This window comes from Hevea brasiliensis, chromosome 6 (genome assembly GCF_030052815.1).
Source record: "Hevea brasiliensis isolate MT/VB/25A 57/8 chromosome 6, ASM3005281v1, whole genome shotgun sequence".
NCBI classification, from domain to species: Eukaryota; Viridiplantae; Streptophyta; class Magnoliopsida; order Malpighiales; family Euphorbiaceae; genus Hevea; species Hevea brasiliensis.
In genome coordinates, this window is record NC_079498.1 from 100,466,574 (window position 1) to 100,482,134 (window position 15,561).

At 29.8% G+C, this 15,561-nt stretch overlaps 2 protein-coding genes across 4 annotated transcripts; one reads left to right on the plus strand and one right to left on the minus strand.

Annotated features, from left to right (window-relative positions):
• Nucleotides 1-4,313: 4,313 nt before the first annotated feature.
• On the plus strand, nucleotides 4,314-7,489 carry LOC110659082 (glycerol kinase). The gene is made up of 5 exons (XM_058148818.1): nucleotides 4,314-4,443; nucleotides 4,627-5,048; nucleotides 5,152-5,373; nucleotides 5,735-6,701; nucleotides 7,057-7,489. Exons 2-5 carry the CDS (start codon nucleotides 4,912-4,914, stop codon nucleotides 7,303-7,305), a joined length of 1,575 nt encoding a protein of 524 aa, XP_058004801.1. The 5' UTR covers nucleotides 4,314-4,443; nucleotides 4,627-4,911; the 3' UTR covers nucleotides 7,306-7,489.
• Nucleotides 7,490-7,756: 267 nt separating this feature from the next.
• LOC110659080 (receptor like protein 21) lies at nucleotides 7,757-11,232 on the minus strand. 3 transcript variants are annotated; one of them, XM_058148817.1, is made up of 6 exons: nucleotides 10,774-11,232; nucleotides 10,410-10,574; nucleotides 10,238-10,312; nucleotides 10,008-10,154; nucleotides 8,934-9,884; nucleotides 7,757-8,798 (listed from the first exon to the last, which is right to left on the minus strand). In XM_058148817.1, the coding sequence occupies exons 1-6, from the start codon at nucleotides 11,162-11,164 to the stop codon at nucleotides 7,876-7,878; spliced, it is 2,652 nt and encodes an 883-aa protein (XP_058004800.1). In that variant the 5' UTR covers nucleotides 11,165-11,232; the 3' UTR covers nucleotides 7,757-7,875. The 3 variants fall into 3 exon arrangements, with proteins under 3 accessions (XP_058004800.1, XP_058004799.1, XP_058004798.1); XM_058148816.1 differs by having other exon boundaries at nucleotides 7,757-9,884; nucleotides 10,410-10,565; nucleotides 10,774-11,231; XM_058148815.1 differs by having other exon boundaries at nucleotides 7,757-9,884; nucleotides 10,774-11,231.
• Between the last annotated feature and the right edge of the window lie 4,329 nt (nucleotides 11,233-15,561).

The window sequence follows — 15,561 nt, forward strand, 5'->3', positions numbered from 1 at the left end:
AATATAAAATTTTATAAAAAATAATTAATTAAATAAAAAAATTAATAAATAAAAAATAAAAAATAAAATTATATTTATACACACATGCACACGATGAAAACATTGACATTTTCAAAAACAATCTTTATTATTTTTATTATTTACAAACATATGAAAAAGGTATTATAGTGATAAATAAATAATTTATGGTCAATAATATATATTAGTGATAATAATTGTCATTAATTTATATAATTTCATTGTTAATACCATTTAGCGACAAAATAATGCATCGCTAATAACTTTTTTGACATAAAATTTATACTAAATTCTTAATAATGTCAATTTCTATTATATATTAATTGTCACCAATAACTTTTAACGATGTACTATTTATAGCTAAATACCTAATAATTTTAATTTATAATATTACTCTAATTTATATTATTTTAATAATAATTATACTTATACTACAAAAGCATATTATAATTTTTAATATAGTAATTCTGTAATTTTAATCCTATAAGTGTTATTAATTCATCTAAATTATTTTATTTGTTTTAATAATTAAATAATTTCACTTATACTAATATTACAATAATTAATATAAATTAAAAAGTTAATATTATTTTAATCATAAATTTTATTTATACTAGAAAAACATATTATAATTCTTAATATAGTAATTCTATAATTTTAATCTTATAAGTGTTATTAATTTATTAAAAATTATTTAATTTATATTAATGAAATTAATAAGAAAATTAAATACCGAATATTATACTTACTAATTTATATTTTAATTGTTTTAAATATTTATAAACTTACAATATTAAATTTTGTTTTAATTTTTAAATAAAAATATTTAAATTATAATATTATAATGATAACATACTAAACTATAAAATACATTTTGGAAATTATCAATTGTTTAGTTTGAAAGAATTTTTTTTTTCTTATTAATGAAGATATAAAACCTAATTATGCAAGTTAATACCAAATTTATGAAAAGATAAAATATAGGCAAGTCAAACATTTTCTTTTAAATAAAATGAGAAAGTTTGAACGAATTTAATTCAATGAGCTAAATTACTTTTATTATTAATTTAATTTAATTTTTAAATATCTTCAACATATATATTTTAAAAATTTATTATTATATCTTTTTATTATACTACATTTAAGTTTATAATTAAGGTAACATTATATATTAATAAATAACACAAAATTTTGGTAAAAATTAAATAATTCTTAAACTAATAAATATTATATATATAATTAATTAAATTAATATTTTAATTTAAATAATTAAATAATATTTATAATACTATAATAATATTATATCGTATATAAAAAATTAACAAAAAATTATACATAAAAAAAAAATTAAATAACGAGTCTATATAACAAATATAATAATATACAACACACATTAGAAAAAAAAAATCTAATTTACAAAAAAATATAAAAAGTATATTCTGTATTATATTTTACAAGTGAGAATATATTTAATTTATGGGTATATTCTTTAAGATAATTATTTTATATTCTATCAATTGATAATCATCACTAAATAGGCTTACATTTCTGTCACTCAATCACTACATTCCAACTTCACTAATAATAAGGTTCTGTCATCAAAGCTTTCAATACCTAACTTGCTAAATACTTGCAGAGATGGAAGACTTAGTATCACTCCCTTAGGTGTAATTTATAACTTTTAGCATAATCCAAAAGCAAAACTTTCAGATTTTCCAAAGCTTTTCACTTCAATTGGCAGTTCCTTCATGATTATAAAATGGGAGATTAAGAGAGTATTATTTATATATTTTCAAAATAGTATTGATACAAGTTTCTCCCATACTCCTGAAGGCCTATAGAATTTGGCATTTTTCTTTGTGGGGAGAAAAAAAAATATCATTCCCACCTGATCTGGATTCACCATACATGTGGCTGCAGATATTTTAGATTTTTACAGAGACAAATTTGATATCAAGAGACTAATCAAGATTTTCAATTTGTTAATAATTAATAATAATGCAGGCTTATCTAGGCAGGTTTACGTTCATTGTGTTATGCTGTGATGCTCAATTGTGGCCACTTGCAAAGATTTTTATCTACAATAATTGAGTGATTACGACTCCACCACTATTATTGAAATCCTTAATCACGTTTAAAACTTTCTAATCATTTTTATTCTTCATCGGCTTAACATGTTGAAGCCCAACCTTAGAACTGGAACCTGTTTGGCCCATTTTCTTATTGGATATGGATTTTTCTTTCAGTCTCAAATTTGAGGGATATGGGGCCTAACTCTCACTCCAGGCCCTCATTGCTTCCCAAAAAAATGCAGGCGAAATTTTTTTACACAGATTGGAGATTGAGAGACTCGAACCTACCAGCTAACCAGCTGAATATATATGTATGTGATTTTATGAGGATGATATGTATGTGAATAAATTGATTGCATAATAAAATAATGTAGAAGAAAGCATAACAAATGGCTGCATGTCTGATATTAAAATGTCACAAGAATTATATGAGCCATTGAAGCTTTTCAAAGCAATAGAAAATTGGCTGCTAACTCTGCATGAAATGTGAACTGCATCAAAATTTTGGTTGAATAAAACTTTATTACTTCAACAGTTTAGATTATCACATTCAAAGTCAATATGGTGGCCAGCAATAATAACAATTTATAAAGACGTGGGAATAATTTTCAAAAAGTTTTTATTGATTATTTTTATCAATGAAAAGCTTATTTCACTACAATATACAAAAATTATTTTATGCTTCTAAAGCCAAAATGTGGCTTAGTAAGTTTTTGGTTCCTGTAATTGAAAAACAAAATGCAGTAATTTTACTTATGCGTTTTATTGCTATTGATTTGGTGTATCGAGATTATGCAATAATTTCTCATAAATATAAAATAATTTAAAAAATATATAATTTTTAAAATTTGTATGGGATAAAGTTTCGTAAACGTTTATAACTTTTTATAATTTAAATAACAATTTATTTAAATGAAAAGTAGGTTTTAGTTTTTTTTTTTAAAATAAAAGTAGGTTTTATTTAAAAATTTATTATAAAATTTTGTTAATAATAAAATTTTTAGTTAATTATATTAAATACAATTAAAATTTTATTAAAAATTTCAATAATTATATTCATGTAAAAATTAAATTAAACTTTTATTTCTTGAATGATTATCAATTGTTTTTCTTTAAATAATTTTCATAAAAATGTAATAATATAATATTTTTAAAGTATAATTGCATTTAAAAAAGACTATATATTATTAGAAATTTAGGTCTTAAGTCTGTTATTCTAAAATTGAAATTTTTATACTTATTAGCAACTACAATTTTTATTGTTTAATTTTCTTTTATAATATTTTGTACTTTTTTAAAATAATATATTTTTTTATATAAATAATTAAAAATTATATGGTTAATAATATATCTCTTTATTTTAGTTATTTGATTTTCAAATTAAATAACTTGTTTAGGGATGTTTATATTTTAAAGTATAGTCTATAATTGTACACACAACAAAGAAAATTGAAAAAACAATTTATTATTATAAACATAGAGGATTTGAAAAATAAAACATAATAAATAATTAAAAATTAATTATGTATATTTAAAAAAATAAAATAATTAAATTATTAATATAAACAAGTAAAAAAAAAAGAGATATTTTAATAAACATATACTTAATATTTAAGAGAAATATTTTATTTTTTATTAGTAAGTGATATAAATATCACTTAATTTTAATTTTAAATTTTAATAAATAATTTATATTATATTTTAAATTAATTCATGCATACAAATCAAAAGATTAAAAATAAAAATAAAAATAAAAATAAAAATACTACAATTTTAAAAGATGTAAAATGGATAAAAAGAAAAAGAAAATAAAAATTTAAAATTTAAAATTAAACATGATAAATTGAATTTTAAGTAATTAATATTTATGTTAAATCAATCATCCGAAATTTGAAAAATCAGTCTCTACAAAATCGGTTCATAATTACAGAGGTCCACGCAATCGCAATCGCAATCTGATTAGTGATCATAACCGATCAGTTCGCTGCCATGTCATCAAATTGACTTCTATATAAGCACGAACAAAGCGATTCTCCAACGACTCTTGTCGTCTAACTCGCTTCATCCTTCTTACACGTGTATCTATGAAATCATTGCAAGTAGACCGCGAGTACAGATGCCTCTAGCAATGAAGCGAGTTCCCCAAAAATTAGGCGGTGGGCCCGTGATAAGCGCGAGCTTACCGTGAAACATGGTAAAAGTCAATAACCAGAAACGAACCACAAAAACCCGCGAGGCTGCAAGTTTGGTTTTCAGAGGTTGTTCAGCAGACCAAGAAATGCGGAACGCAGACGCTGAAGTGACGCATTAGTTAAAGAAGGGCTTTGTCTTCTCCGCCCTCTTCCCTTTGCTTGTACGAGTCTCTCTTTTGCAATTTATAAGATTTACTCGAAAGAGTGTTTCATAGCCACATCTAAATTTATAATCTTTATTAATGAATTAAATTTTAATTTTAATTAAGATTAATTATATGAAAAAATTTTATTTCTTTATTTAATTTTTTTGATGGGAATGGATTGACCTTTGGATTTTGCAGAAATCTCTCTACCTAAAAGAAAATTATGATCATTAAAAAGATGGAGAGGAGCTTTGGTAGGCTTGAGAATCCTAACAACTGGATAAGGGAAGTCAATTCTATATTCCCAGAGAATAATATCCCTATAATATTGCCCTCGTTTTCTTCACAGCATCATCATCGCCTGGAAAGTTTCTCCCATCTCTCTGTCTTTGTCTTTCTTGGATACTCTGCTCTCTGCATCTCACAATTCTTTCTCTCTATATCTCTCTCCCTCCAAAGCTCAAGGCCTAAACAACTTCAAAAATGTCCAAGAACGAGCCAGCGTTCGTTGCTTCACTCGATCAAGGTACCACCAGCACCAGATTCATCATCTATGATCGCCAAGCTCGTTCTGTCGGATCTCACCAGGTCGAGTTCACCCAGTTTTACCCTGAAGCCGGGTATTTTCTTTTTCTTTCTTTATGTATGTGTGTATGTGTGTGTGAGGCTGTGTGCAAATAGGAGTTCTGTTTTCGTACTTGATGGTCTGATTGATGGTGGTAGATGGGTGGAGCATGATGCGATGGAAATATTGGAGAGTGTGCGGGTCTGTATGGCCAAGGCAGTGGACAAGGCCACGGCTGATGGCCATAATGTTGACGGTGCTTTGAAGGCAATTGGCCTCACTAATCAGAGAGAGACTACTGTCCTTTGGAGCAAATCTACTGGTGCTCCTCTTTATAATGCCATTGTTTGGATGGATGCTCGCACCAGTTCCATTTGCAGGTACCTTTTTTCTTTTCTTCATTTTTTCTTATGCGGTTGTTTTTGGGTTTTGGTCAAATTCCATTTCTTGTGGTTCACGATAAAAAGATTATCATTGATTCTTATTATCGATGCTATTTTGTTATTTCTATTTAGGAGTTGGGTTTTCGTGGTTCATTGTAATTAGTGCTCAATTTGCTCAATTTTGCCTTTTTGGGAATATATATATTCTAAAATGGTTTTGCTTGATGTCTGATTTGATTATTGATATTTTGTTATTGAAATTTCTTCAACTATGTTTTGAATTCCACTGTTCTTCTAAGCATTTGATTAATGTTATTGGAGAAATACATGTTCTGATTATTTTTCCTTTACATTCAAGGAAATTGGAGAAAGATTTATCAGGAGGAAGAACTCATTTTGTTCAGACTTGTGGTCTGCCAATAAGTACTTACTTCAGTGCGTTAAAGGTACTATGGTTGATGGAAAATGTGGATGCTGTTAAACAGGCTATTGAAAAAGGAGATGCTCTGTTTGGAACTATAGATACTTGGCTAATCTGGAATTTAACTGGTGGAGTGAAGGGCGGCTTGCATGTGACTGACGTCTCTAATGCATCTCGGACTATGCTCATGAATATCAAAACTCTTGATTGGGATAAACTCACATTGGAAACCCTCGGAATTCCTGCTGGAATTCTGCCCAAAATTGTAAGCAACTCTGAGATTATTGGAAATGTTGGGAAGGGGTGGCCAGTCACTGGTCTTCCAATTGCAGGATGTCTTGGTGACCAGCATGCTGCAATGTTAGGACAAGCATGTAGAAAGGGTGAGGCCAAAAGCACATATGGAACTGGTGCTTTCATACTTCTCAACACCGGCGAGGATGTAATTCAGTCAAAGCATGGGCTTCTAACCACTCTGGCTTTTAAGCTTGGCCCAAAAGCACCTACTAATTATGCTTTAGAAGGTTCCATTGCTATTGCTGGAGCTGCAGTTCAGTGGCTTAGAGATAGTCTTGGGATAATTAGTAGTGCAAGTGAGATTGAGGAACTTGCAAAGCAGGTTGAATCAACTGGTGGCGTGTATTTTGTGCCTGCTTTTAATGGACTGTTTGCTCCATGGTGGCGTGATGATGCTCGTGGGGTTTGCATTGGGATCACAAGGTTTACAAATAAGGCTCACATTGCTCGTGCTGTACTTGAAAGCATGTGTTTTCAAGTTAAAGATGTGTTGGAGTCAATGCACAAAGATGCAGGGGAGAAAGGTGAACATAGGAATGCAAAGGGGGAGTTCTTGCTTAGAGTGGATGGTGGTGCAACTGTTAACAACCTTCTGATGCAATCTCAGGTTTGACCTCTGTGCATTCTTTCTTTCCTCTATCATCATCATCATCATCATCATTATTATTATTATTATTATTATTATTATTATTATTATTATTATTATTGAACTATGTATCAGTGATGTGAATAACTTACAGCTATGCCTAGAAGGAGAGCCCTTTTATAGAATGATAACATGGTTTTGTTTGTTTTACAAAGTTGAATTGCATTTTGACTTTTTTTTTGCAGCACTGTAAAACAGTAGTTGTATAATATATTTATATAAATTTCTTGCTTTTTCCTCCTAGCAAATGGAGCCCAATCTTAGTCATTTAGATTTAGTCCACAATCTTATTGTTTGTTTTCTTAATGGTTTGTAGGCAGACTTGTTGGGATGCCCAGTTGTGAGACCAGCTGATATAGAGACAACTGCTCTTGGAGCGGCCTATGCTGCTGGTTTGGCTGTTGGGGTTTGGAAAGAGGAGGAGATATTTGCTTCTGAAGAAAAGGTTAAGATGACGGATACCATTTTCCGCCCCTTAATAGATGAAAACCTAAGGAAGAAGAAGGTGGATTCTTGGTGCAAAGCTGTGGAAAGAACTTTTGGCTTGGCTGATCTTTCAATATGAAGAAATTCATGATGGTGCTTTATGTCCCTTTTCTTCTCTTCTTTTTTTAATTATTTCTTGGCCGTTAGTTATCCATTTAAATGACTGAGATTAATCCTTAATAGATACATTGTTAATTCCTGTCTATGTTTATGTGACTCTGAAATAATAAATATGATTAGTTGGTTGTTTTCCCTCTTGATAATTTACTCTACAGAAACTTTCTGTTCTGCCTGCGTGCCTTTTTGGCTTATGTTCAAAGGAGATTTTGTGTTCAACTGAAATCTTTACCGCTTGGTAGACAGCAGCTTGTTTGCTTACCCCCATAAAACAAACATTTAAACCTTTACTTCTTAGGGTGAATAACTAAATCGTTTAGTGATAAGTGGATGGAGAAACTATTTCACCAAATCAATCGATGGATCATAAACTGCTTATGAAGAGTAACAAAAACCAAATAGCAACATAGAAGTAACAAAAACCAAATATAGTTTGCCAGTAAGTGCTTATTAAGAGTAATTTGATGATAATTGATAACATGTTTGGTGCTGCAAAAGTTGCAGTGCAGCAAAATTCACAATCAACTTTCTATCAATTTCTTCCAGCTTCATCTGAAGAAGATGCTTGCAAGTTTTGTGGTGCAACAAAAGCTGGACAGCTTTTAACCAACGGTAGTCCACATAGAAACGGATTTCCTTCATAGCTGCTGTTATCAAATGTTCCAAATTGTGGTTTGATGGCTGGAACCTTACCTGATAAGTTGTTGTGAGACACATTGAAGAACTTCAGAAAGTGTAGATCAGTGAGTTCTGGTGGGATTTCTCCACTCAAGTTGTTATAAGAAAGATCCAAGCTCTCTACTTGGCTTAGGTTCGATAAAGTTCTTGGGATAGAGCCTCCCAATTGATTGTGAGACAAGTTTAATGCGAAAATCTGACTTAGTTTTCCTAGTTCATGCGGAATTTCACCGCTGAAGTTGTTAGATGACATATCCAATCCAGACTTGAAATCCAGTATGTCACCTTCATAGGATCGGGACTCGCTTTTAGTGAGGAAGTCAATAGCACCATTTTCATATGTATAACCATCATTTGGATCGTAAACTGCGTACTGATCCAGCAGGATGCTTCCATATTCATAAATTGTACGCTTAAAATATGCTGGAATAAACGAATAGTAATTCGACGGTTCCTTGAAAGTGATGTTGTAGAAGCACCGAGGTATTGACCCAGAAAAAAGGTTGTTAGACAGATCCATGAAGCCTATTTGATTCAATTGACATAACTGAATTGGAATTACACCACTCAGATGATTTCCTTTCAGCAAAAGAACTTGTAAATTGGGAAGTGAAGTTATTGAATCAGGAATCTTGCCAGACAAATTATTGTCTCTGATGTCCAGGATTGACAGTGTTGAAGAGTTGAGTATAGATTCTGGTATTGAACCTGTGAACTTGTTCCCTTGCAAATACAAACCCATTGTATTTTGTAGTTCCAAGCAAGTAGGTATTAATCCTGTCAAATAATTGTAAGAAAGGTCTATAAAACTGAATGGGAGATTAATACATGGAAGTGGACCTTTCAATTGATTGTTTCTCATTGCAAGTGTCCTCAAATTTATCATGTTGCCTATCCACATAGGAATATTACCAGAGATGTTGTTGTTGCTAATATCCAATACGGTAAGCTGAGAGCTTCTCAAGATCACGTTTGAAAGAGATCCTGTAAGCTGATTGTTCTCCAGGTGCAAAAACTCTATCCAAGTCAAGTTAAAGTGTGCTGAAAATATTTGGCCATGAAATCTATTAGCTGACAGCTTCAGAGTCTGCAAATTGACCAAATTGGCAACCAGTTCTTTTGGTGCTTTTCCTGAGAAGTTATTGAAAGACAAGTCCAGTTGCTCTAAGTAGAACAAATCACCAATTGAGGATGGAATGCTACCTTCAAAAGAATTTTTGGATAAATTCAAATAAATTGCATAGGGAATCATCTGCCCTATGTTTGCCTGAATTTTTCCATATAATTTATTGTCTGATACATCAATCCACTGGCTGTTCATACTGCGAAGTGGTGGCAAATGAAGCTGACCTACGAAAGAATTATTCCTCAAGGATAGAAATTCAAGTCTTGTATTGTTGTCAAGCAACCAGTCAAGCCTCCCTGTCAAATTATTGTGAGAAAGATCAAGAATTCTCAACTCATGCTGGTAGAAGAGAAATGTAGGAATAGTGTTGGAGGGCTTGTTCAAATTACAGTGAGGCAGTCGAAGGACCTTTAACTTAAATGGTGGAACCCACCTAGAATATTCAGTTTCCACCTCAAAGTTATCGTTATCATTTACAATCTGAACCACTTCAAGTCTGGAATGATTAGAAAATGAGCTGAAGGAGAATAAACCTTCGAAAAGATTATGACTCAGATCAATGTACTCAAGTGATGTCATCCCAGATACCAAAGATGAAGGTATCTCTCCTGAGAAATGGTTTGCTGAAAGATCTAATAGTCTAAGAGATGACAAGTTGCTCAAGCATGGAGGAAGAGTCCCTTGGAAGAAATTCTGACTCAGATCCATTTCTTCAAGTTTCTGCAGTTGACACAAACCTGAAAAAGATTTGAGAACTTGTATCCTAAGTAGCCTGACTGATCATTATCTTTCACCCAAACTAATTTTCTCATAACGAAAAACACAATTAACTGTCGTAAAAATATTGCATGGAATATTACCTTGAGTTGGTAAAGAGCCATTAAGTTGATTTTTAGACACAGATAAAGCTCTGAGAGATGACAGATGCCCTACGTTTGGTAGAATGCTCCCAGTGAAATAGTTAATGCTCAAGTCCAAAACTTCCAAACTACTGAAATTGCCCAAATCTACCAAGAAAAGAATGCTAATAAAATTTTGGAAATCATATACTTGTGGATAACAATAGAAATTTGATGGAAGAATTTATTACAACGAATTGGCAGAGTTCCATTCAGTTCATTGAATTGCAGAATAAGGACCTTCAAGTTGCAGAGTTCAGCAAGATCTGCTCCAAATTAAGTTCATTGAAATCTTATTAAACTTGATTTTCATGGTGACCAAGCATTAAAGAAAAAGCACAGTAAATTTGCAAATGCGCGTACCTTGCTCAGATAGTTGACCTGCTATAAAATTATTGTGCAGGTCCAATGATTTCAGGGCTGAGAATTTACCCAAAACCTTCAACACTTGTTTGTCAAGCAAGTTCCAGCTTAAGTCTATATGCCCTAGCTTGTTCAGTTTAGAAAAACTTTTGGAATCTGCAAGTTCTGGAAGCAGTAATCTTCAGATTCTAAGAATTATATTCATAGAACATAGAAATATCGTAGAAAAATGGGATTATATTGCTTTTCTTTTGCAGCTCTTTTATAGTTATTGGAGAAGTGATTCCTCTGTACGAGGTGTTACTGAATTTTCTTCATGATTATATTTTAGATATAAAACAAATCAAATAAGAACAAAACATACCTTCATTGTCAATGAACTCAGCTATTGCATTATAAGATAAATTAAGGCTTATAAGCTCCTTGAAAGGCTGAAACTGAGAAACGTTAAGGTACCAAATACTCATATCTTCATAATAACCATCAAAAGTTATTTGCCTCGTATCATTGAGAGAGAGTTTGATCACGTGACCGGTGGTGGAGTTGCACGTGACTCTTTCCCACCGACAGCAGTCACTGCTTCTATCATGAATCCATGAAGGCAGCAGCAGGTCTGCATCATCCCCATTGGAATGGACAAATGCTTTGAAATCTAAGAGAGCCAACCTCTCCTCTTCGAAGCAACCGTAGTAGCCATGGATTTGGAGTGAAACTACGAAGCCCAAGAAGAAAATTTTCACCAAGAACCAGTCCATTTGGTATTTCAAGCCTGGTTTTGGTTAATGCGACTGATCCATGTAAATATATATCATCCACATCCATTGCTTCCCACTTGCTTGGATTACATGGACCTGGAGATTAAATATTGTAGGCCTATCAATGTATTAAAATTCAACGACAAGTTGACTTACTATTGTGGCTGGCTTGACCATTCCAAGCTTTCTTTTTTGACCAAATTTTTGTTTCATTGTATCAATTGTGTGACTTGTGTGGGAGCAGTGATGCTGAAATGTCTGTGTGACAATTTTGACTCCATAGCTTACCCTTATCTTTCCAAGAAAAACTAGATAATGCATAATAATGATCTATTTATTGTGCTAAAATTCTCAGTGGCTTTTAGTTTTTCTAGTTCAAGTTCATTCTAATGCAATCTCCGTTTTCAATGCCAGTAAGATTTGCTTTCTTTCTTTTTCCATGGACGTAGTTGAAGGTGCTTTTGGTTTGGTGCGGTTGGGATTATTAGGACTTGGGGTGAACAGAGAAATTGTTTCGAGTGATGCAAGCAGAACCACCTGTCTGGTCATCTTCTCCACAATGCAACCTTAGCATCCATGGATTGAAGCCACTTCACTTCAGAAGATAATTAATGGAGCAGGTTGTCGTTAGATGTGACCGACTCCGTCACAAATCTGTAAATTAAATTTGCTTCAAACTTGTTAAGCTCTGAAAACATTATTTTGGCAAAAATTTAATTTAATTGATTTTTTTTTAATTTTAAATTTAATAATTAAAAGAAATTAATTTATTTAATTGTATTAGTCAACATAGTCCAAGCTCGGGCCTTCTACATAGCGAAGCTTAGGCCCAAGCCCAAAGGTATCGAACCTAAACTCTGGCTTAGGCTAGGGGAATGGCTACTCCTACTTGTAATTCAGGGCCGAGCTCTGGTCCAAGTTGGCCTTTAGTTAGGGATCATCGTGTGTATGACGATGGTCGAGTGAATTCTAAGTCTGTTAATCGATCTCCCGGAGGTTGAGCTTCTACAGTTTCCATTCTTGCGGGGTGATTGCAAAGCTACTCAATCGAAAAAGACGTAGTTTACACCGTATACTGTGTCAAAACTTGGGGATTTTTTTAAAAAATTTTTGGATTTGTTCAGCCTCAAAGAAAAATTTCAAATAGCTTCAAGTTATATAATAATGATCAAGTAACATGGCTCATTGTATCCATTGAATCTGACTCATTGATCTCACAACAGATGTAGAGTTTCATCATATAAATTAAACTTGATAATAAAAAGAATTTAAAAACAAAGGATTAAGTGACTCAAATTTTTCAAAATGTACAATGTTCTCAACCACTTTCAACATTAGAAGCAAGCTGATAACTTGTGTAGAACATTGGAGACAAAATAGTAGCACGATTACATGAATTCCTCAGTATAATAAAACCACCTTTGTCTCCTGTAAGAATTGTTGTAAAGAAAAGTGATGGATCTGATGAAGAAAATGATATATGATAGTTTTGCTCGCAAAGAAGGCCACACGATCGATTTCATACCATTTTACATCAGTTTCATCCTTTTTTTTTTGAGCAGATTCATCTTTTATTTTTATTGGCGATGGAGGTGACTCACTGTAGCTGCTGCGGGTTTTCTCCAATGGTGGTCCGCAAAGAAATAGTTTCCTTCATAGCCGCTATTTCAAATGTCGCCAACTGGGCTTTCCCATCTGGAATCCTACCTGTTAAGTTATTGTAAGCTACAGAGAACACCGCCTGGCAGTATAGAGCAGTCAGTTCTGACGGCACTTCTCCACTTGAGCTATTGGGAGAAAGGTTCAAGCTCTCTATCTGAGTGAGATTTGAGAATTTCTTGGGATGGATCCTAGCAAGTGATTATGAAATAAATTGACAGGCCCAATTCAGATGGGATTTCACCTGTCGGGTTGTTACAGGACAAATCCATACCAGACATGAAGTTAAGAATGTCGCCTTTATCGGACCTAAGCCTACTTTTCGCGACGAACTCAACTTCCTCCTGCTCCTTGTTTGTGTCATCCATGTCTTGTACATGTAATTTGCTCATTATGAGATTTCCATGTGTGACAATCCCAGGTAGATACCATGCGAGTAGTGCTTCTGTTGTGAATACCCGGTCACTTGCCCCTGTTTGTTGAAAAACAGAGGGGACGGAGAGAGAGGATTTTTTACCAAAAAGTTTAATAAAAAATAAAATTTTATTAAAAAAATATGAGATTGAAATTAATTACTAAAAATGGATGAATTATATTGAGTTGGCGAGTTGAGTATAAGACGCTAACTATAATAGTGTTTTTAAGATCTAGACGCTATTTATAATAACATCAACATTAAAAATTTTCAACTAAAACTGGACACTATTTAAAATAGTATCCGATTTTTTTTTTAAATAATAAAAAATTATTTAAAATAAAAATTTAAAGGTCGAGCCTCCAACTTTTTTTCTTTTATAATTTTTAATTATTTATTTTATATTTTAAATAAAATATAAATATTATTTTAATAAATAAAATTATAATATTAAATATTATATATTATAATATTTTTATTATAAATATTATTTTTTAATTTAAAATTAAAATAAAATTTAATAAAATAAAAAATTAAAAATTAAAAATAAATAATAATAATAATAATTATTATTATATTAAAATTTAATAAAATAAAAAATTAAAATTAAAAAAATAAATAATAATTAATAATAATAATAATATAATAATAATTATTATATTATTATTAATTATTATTTATTTTTTTAATTTTAATTTTTTATTTCATTAAATTTTAATTTAATTTTAAATTAAAAAAATAATATTTATAATAAAAATATTATAATATATAATATTAAATATTATGATTTTATTTATTAAAATAATATTTTTAATTTATTTAAAATATAAAATAAAATAATTAAAAATTTAAAAGACGCGTCGAATTTTTCTTAAATTTTTTTAATTTTAATTTTTTATTTTATTAAATTTTATTTTAATTTTAAATTAAAAAAATAATATTTGTAATAAAAATATTATAATATATAATATTAAATATTATAATTTTATTTATTAAAATAATATTTATAATTTATTTAAAATATAAAATAAATAATTAAAAATTAAAAAAAAAAAGTTAGACGCTCAGTAGTTTCCAACTTTTAAATTTTTTTTTTAAGTAATTTTTTATTATTTAAAGAAAAGCTGGACGCTATTTTAAATAGTGTCTAGTTTTTGTTGAAAATTTTTGATGTGGACACTATTATAAATAGCGTTCGGACCTTAAAAACGTTATTATAGTTAGCGTCTCGCACTCAGCTAGCCAACTCAGCATAATTTATCCATTTTTAGTAATTAATTTCAAACTCACCTATTTTAGTAAAATTTTATTTTTAATTACACATTTTTAATAAAAAACCCGAGAGAAGAGCTCAAAATAAAACTCAATAACATAAAATTAAGAGAATAATAAATTCTGCAGAGTGTGCAGCAGAAACAATAAGAAATAGAAACATAAATTCAATGATTAAAACAAGATATACAACCAGCAACATTTAAACTAAGAAGTTATTTTCTTTCTTCTTTTTTTTTTTTTTTTCTTCTCTTAAGCTCTCCTCTTAAAGCTCACATTTTCTCTTTGAGTGAATTCACTCACGGCATGGGTGACGGAGTAAGAAATTTTATTTAGATGGCCAATTAAAATATATAATTCATAAAAATAATTTATATATAATGATAAAGCTAAAAATTTAATTTAGGAGATCTAATTAAAATATTTAATTCGTACAAATAATATATATATATATATATATATATATATATCAAATTTTAAAAAAAAAAATAAAATTGACTTGATAAAAATTAAAAGAAATTACTGTTAATTTAAAAAAAATATAATGAATACTTAACATTAGCAATTATTGAATTTACAATATATTGATGATCTAAAATTAAAAAATATGTTCAATTTATTTTCGATTTATTTTTTTTCAAAGTAATTATGAAAAATAAATTTAGTTAAAATTATAAATGATATAAAATAAAAGACATGGTTTTAATTTATGAAAGAATTTTTTTTTCTTTTCATAATTTGAGTATGATGAAATTATAGCAAGGGAGAGATTTCAAAAATAACAATAAAATTATAAGAAGAAAGCTATTAAAATTTCAAATTAATGAAAAAAGTGATAAGAGAAATGTGCTGTTAGATTGATAATCTTATTTAATAATTTAATTAAAAAAAAAAGAAATTAGTGATAGAAGAGACTAAGAGACAATGATGTTTTGAATTGTTTGATAAAAGGATTTGCGTTTCACTATTATATATTCTTTTAAAAGTGTAGTAAAAAATTTAGATTTTTTATAAAATTATTAATAAATCCCTACAAAATTTTAAAATATTG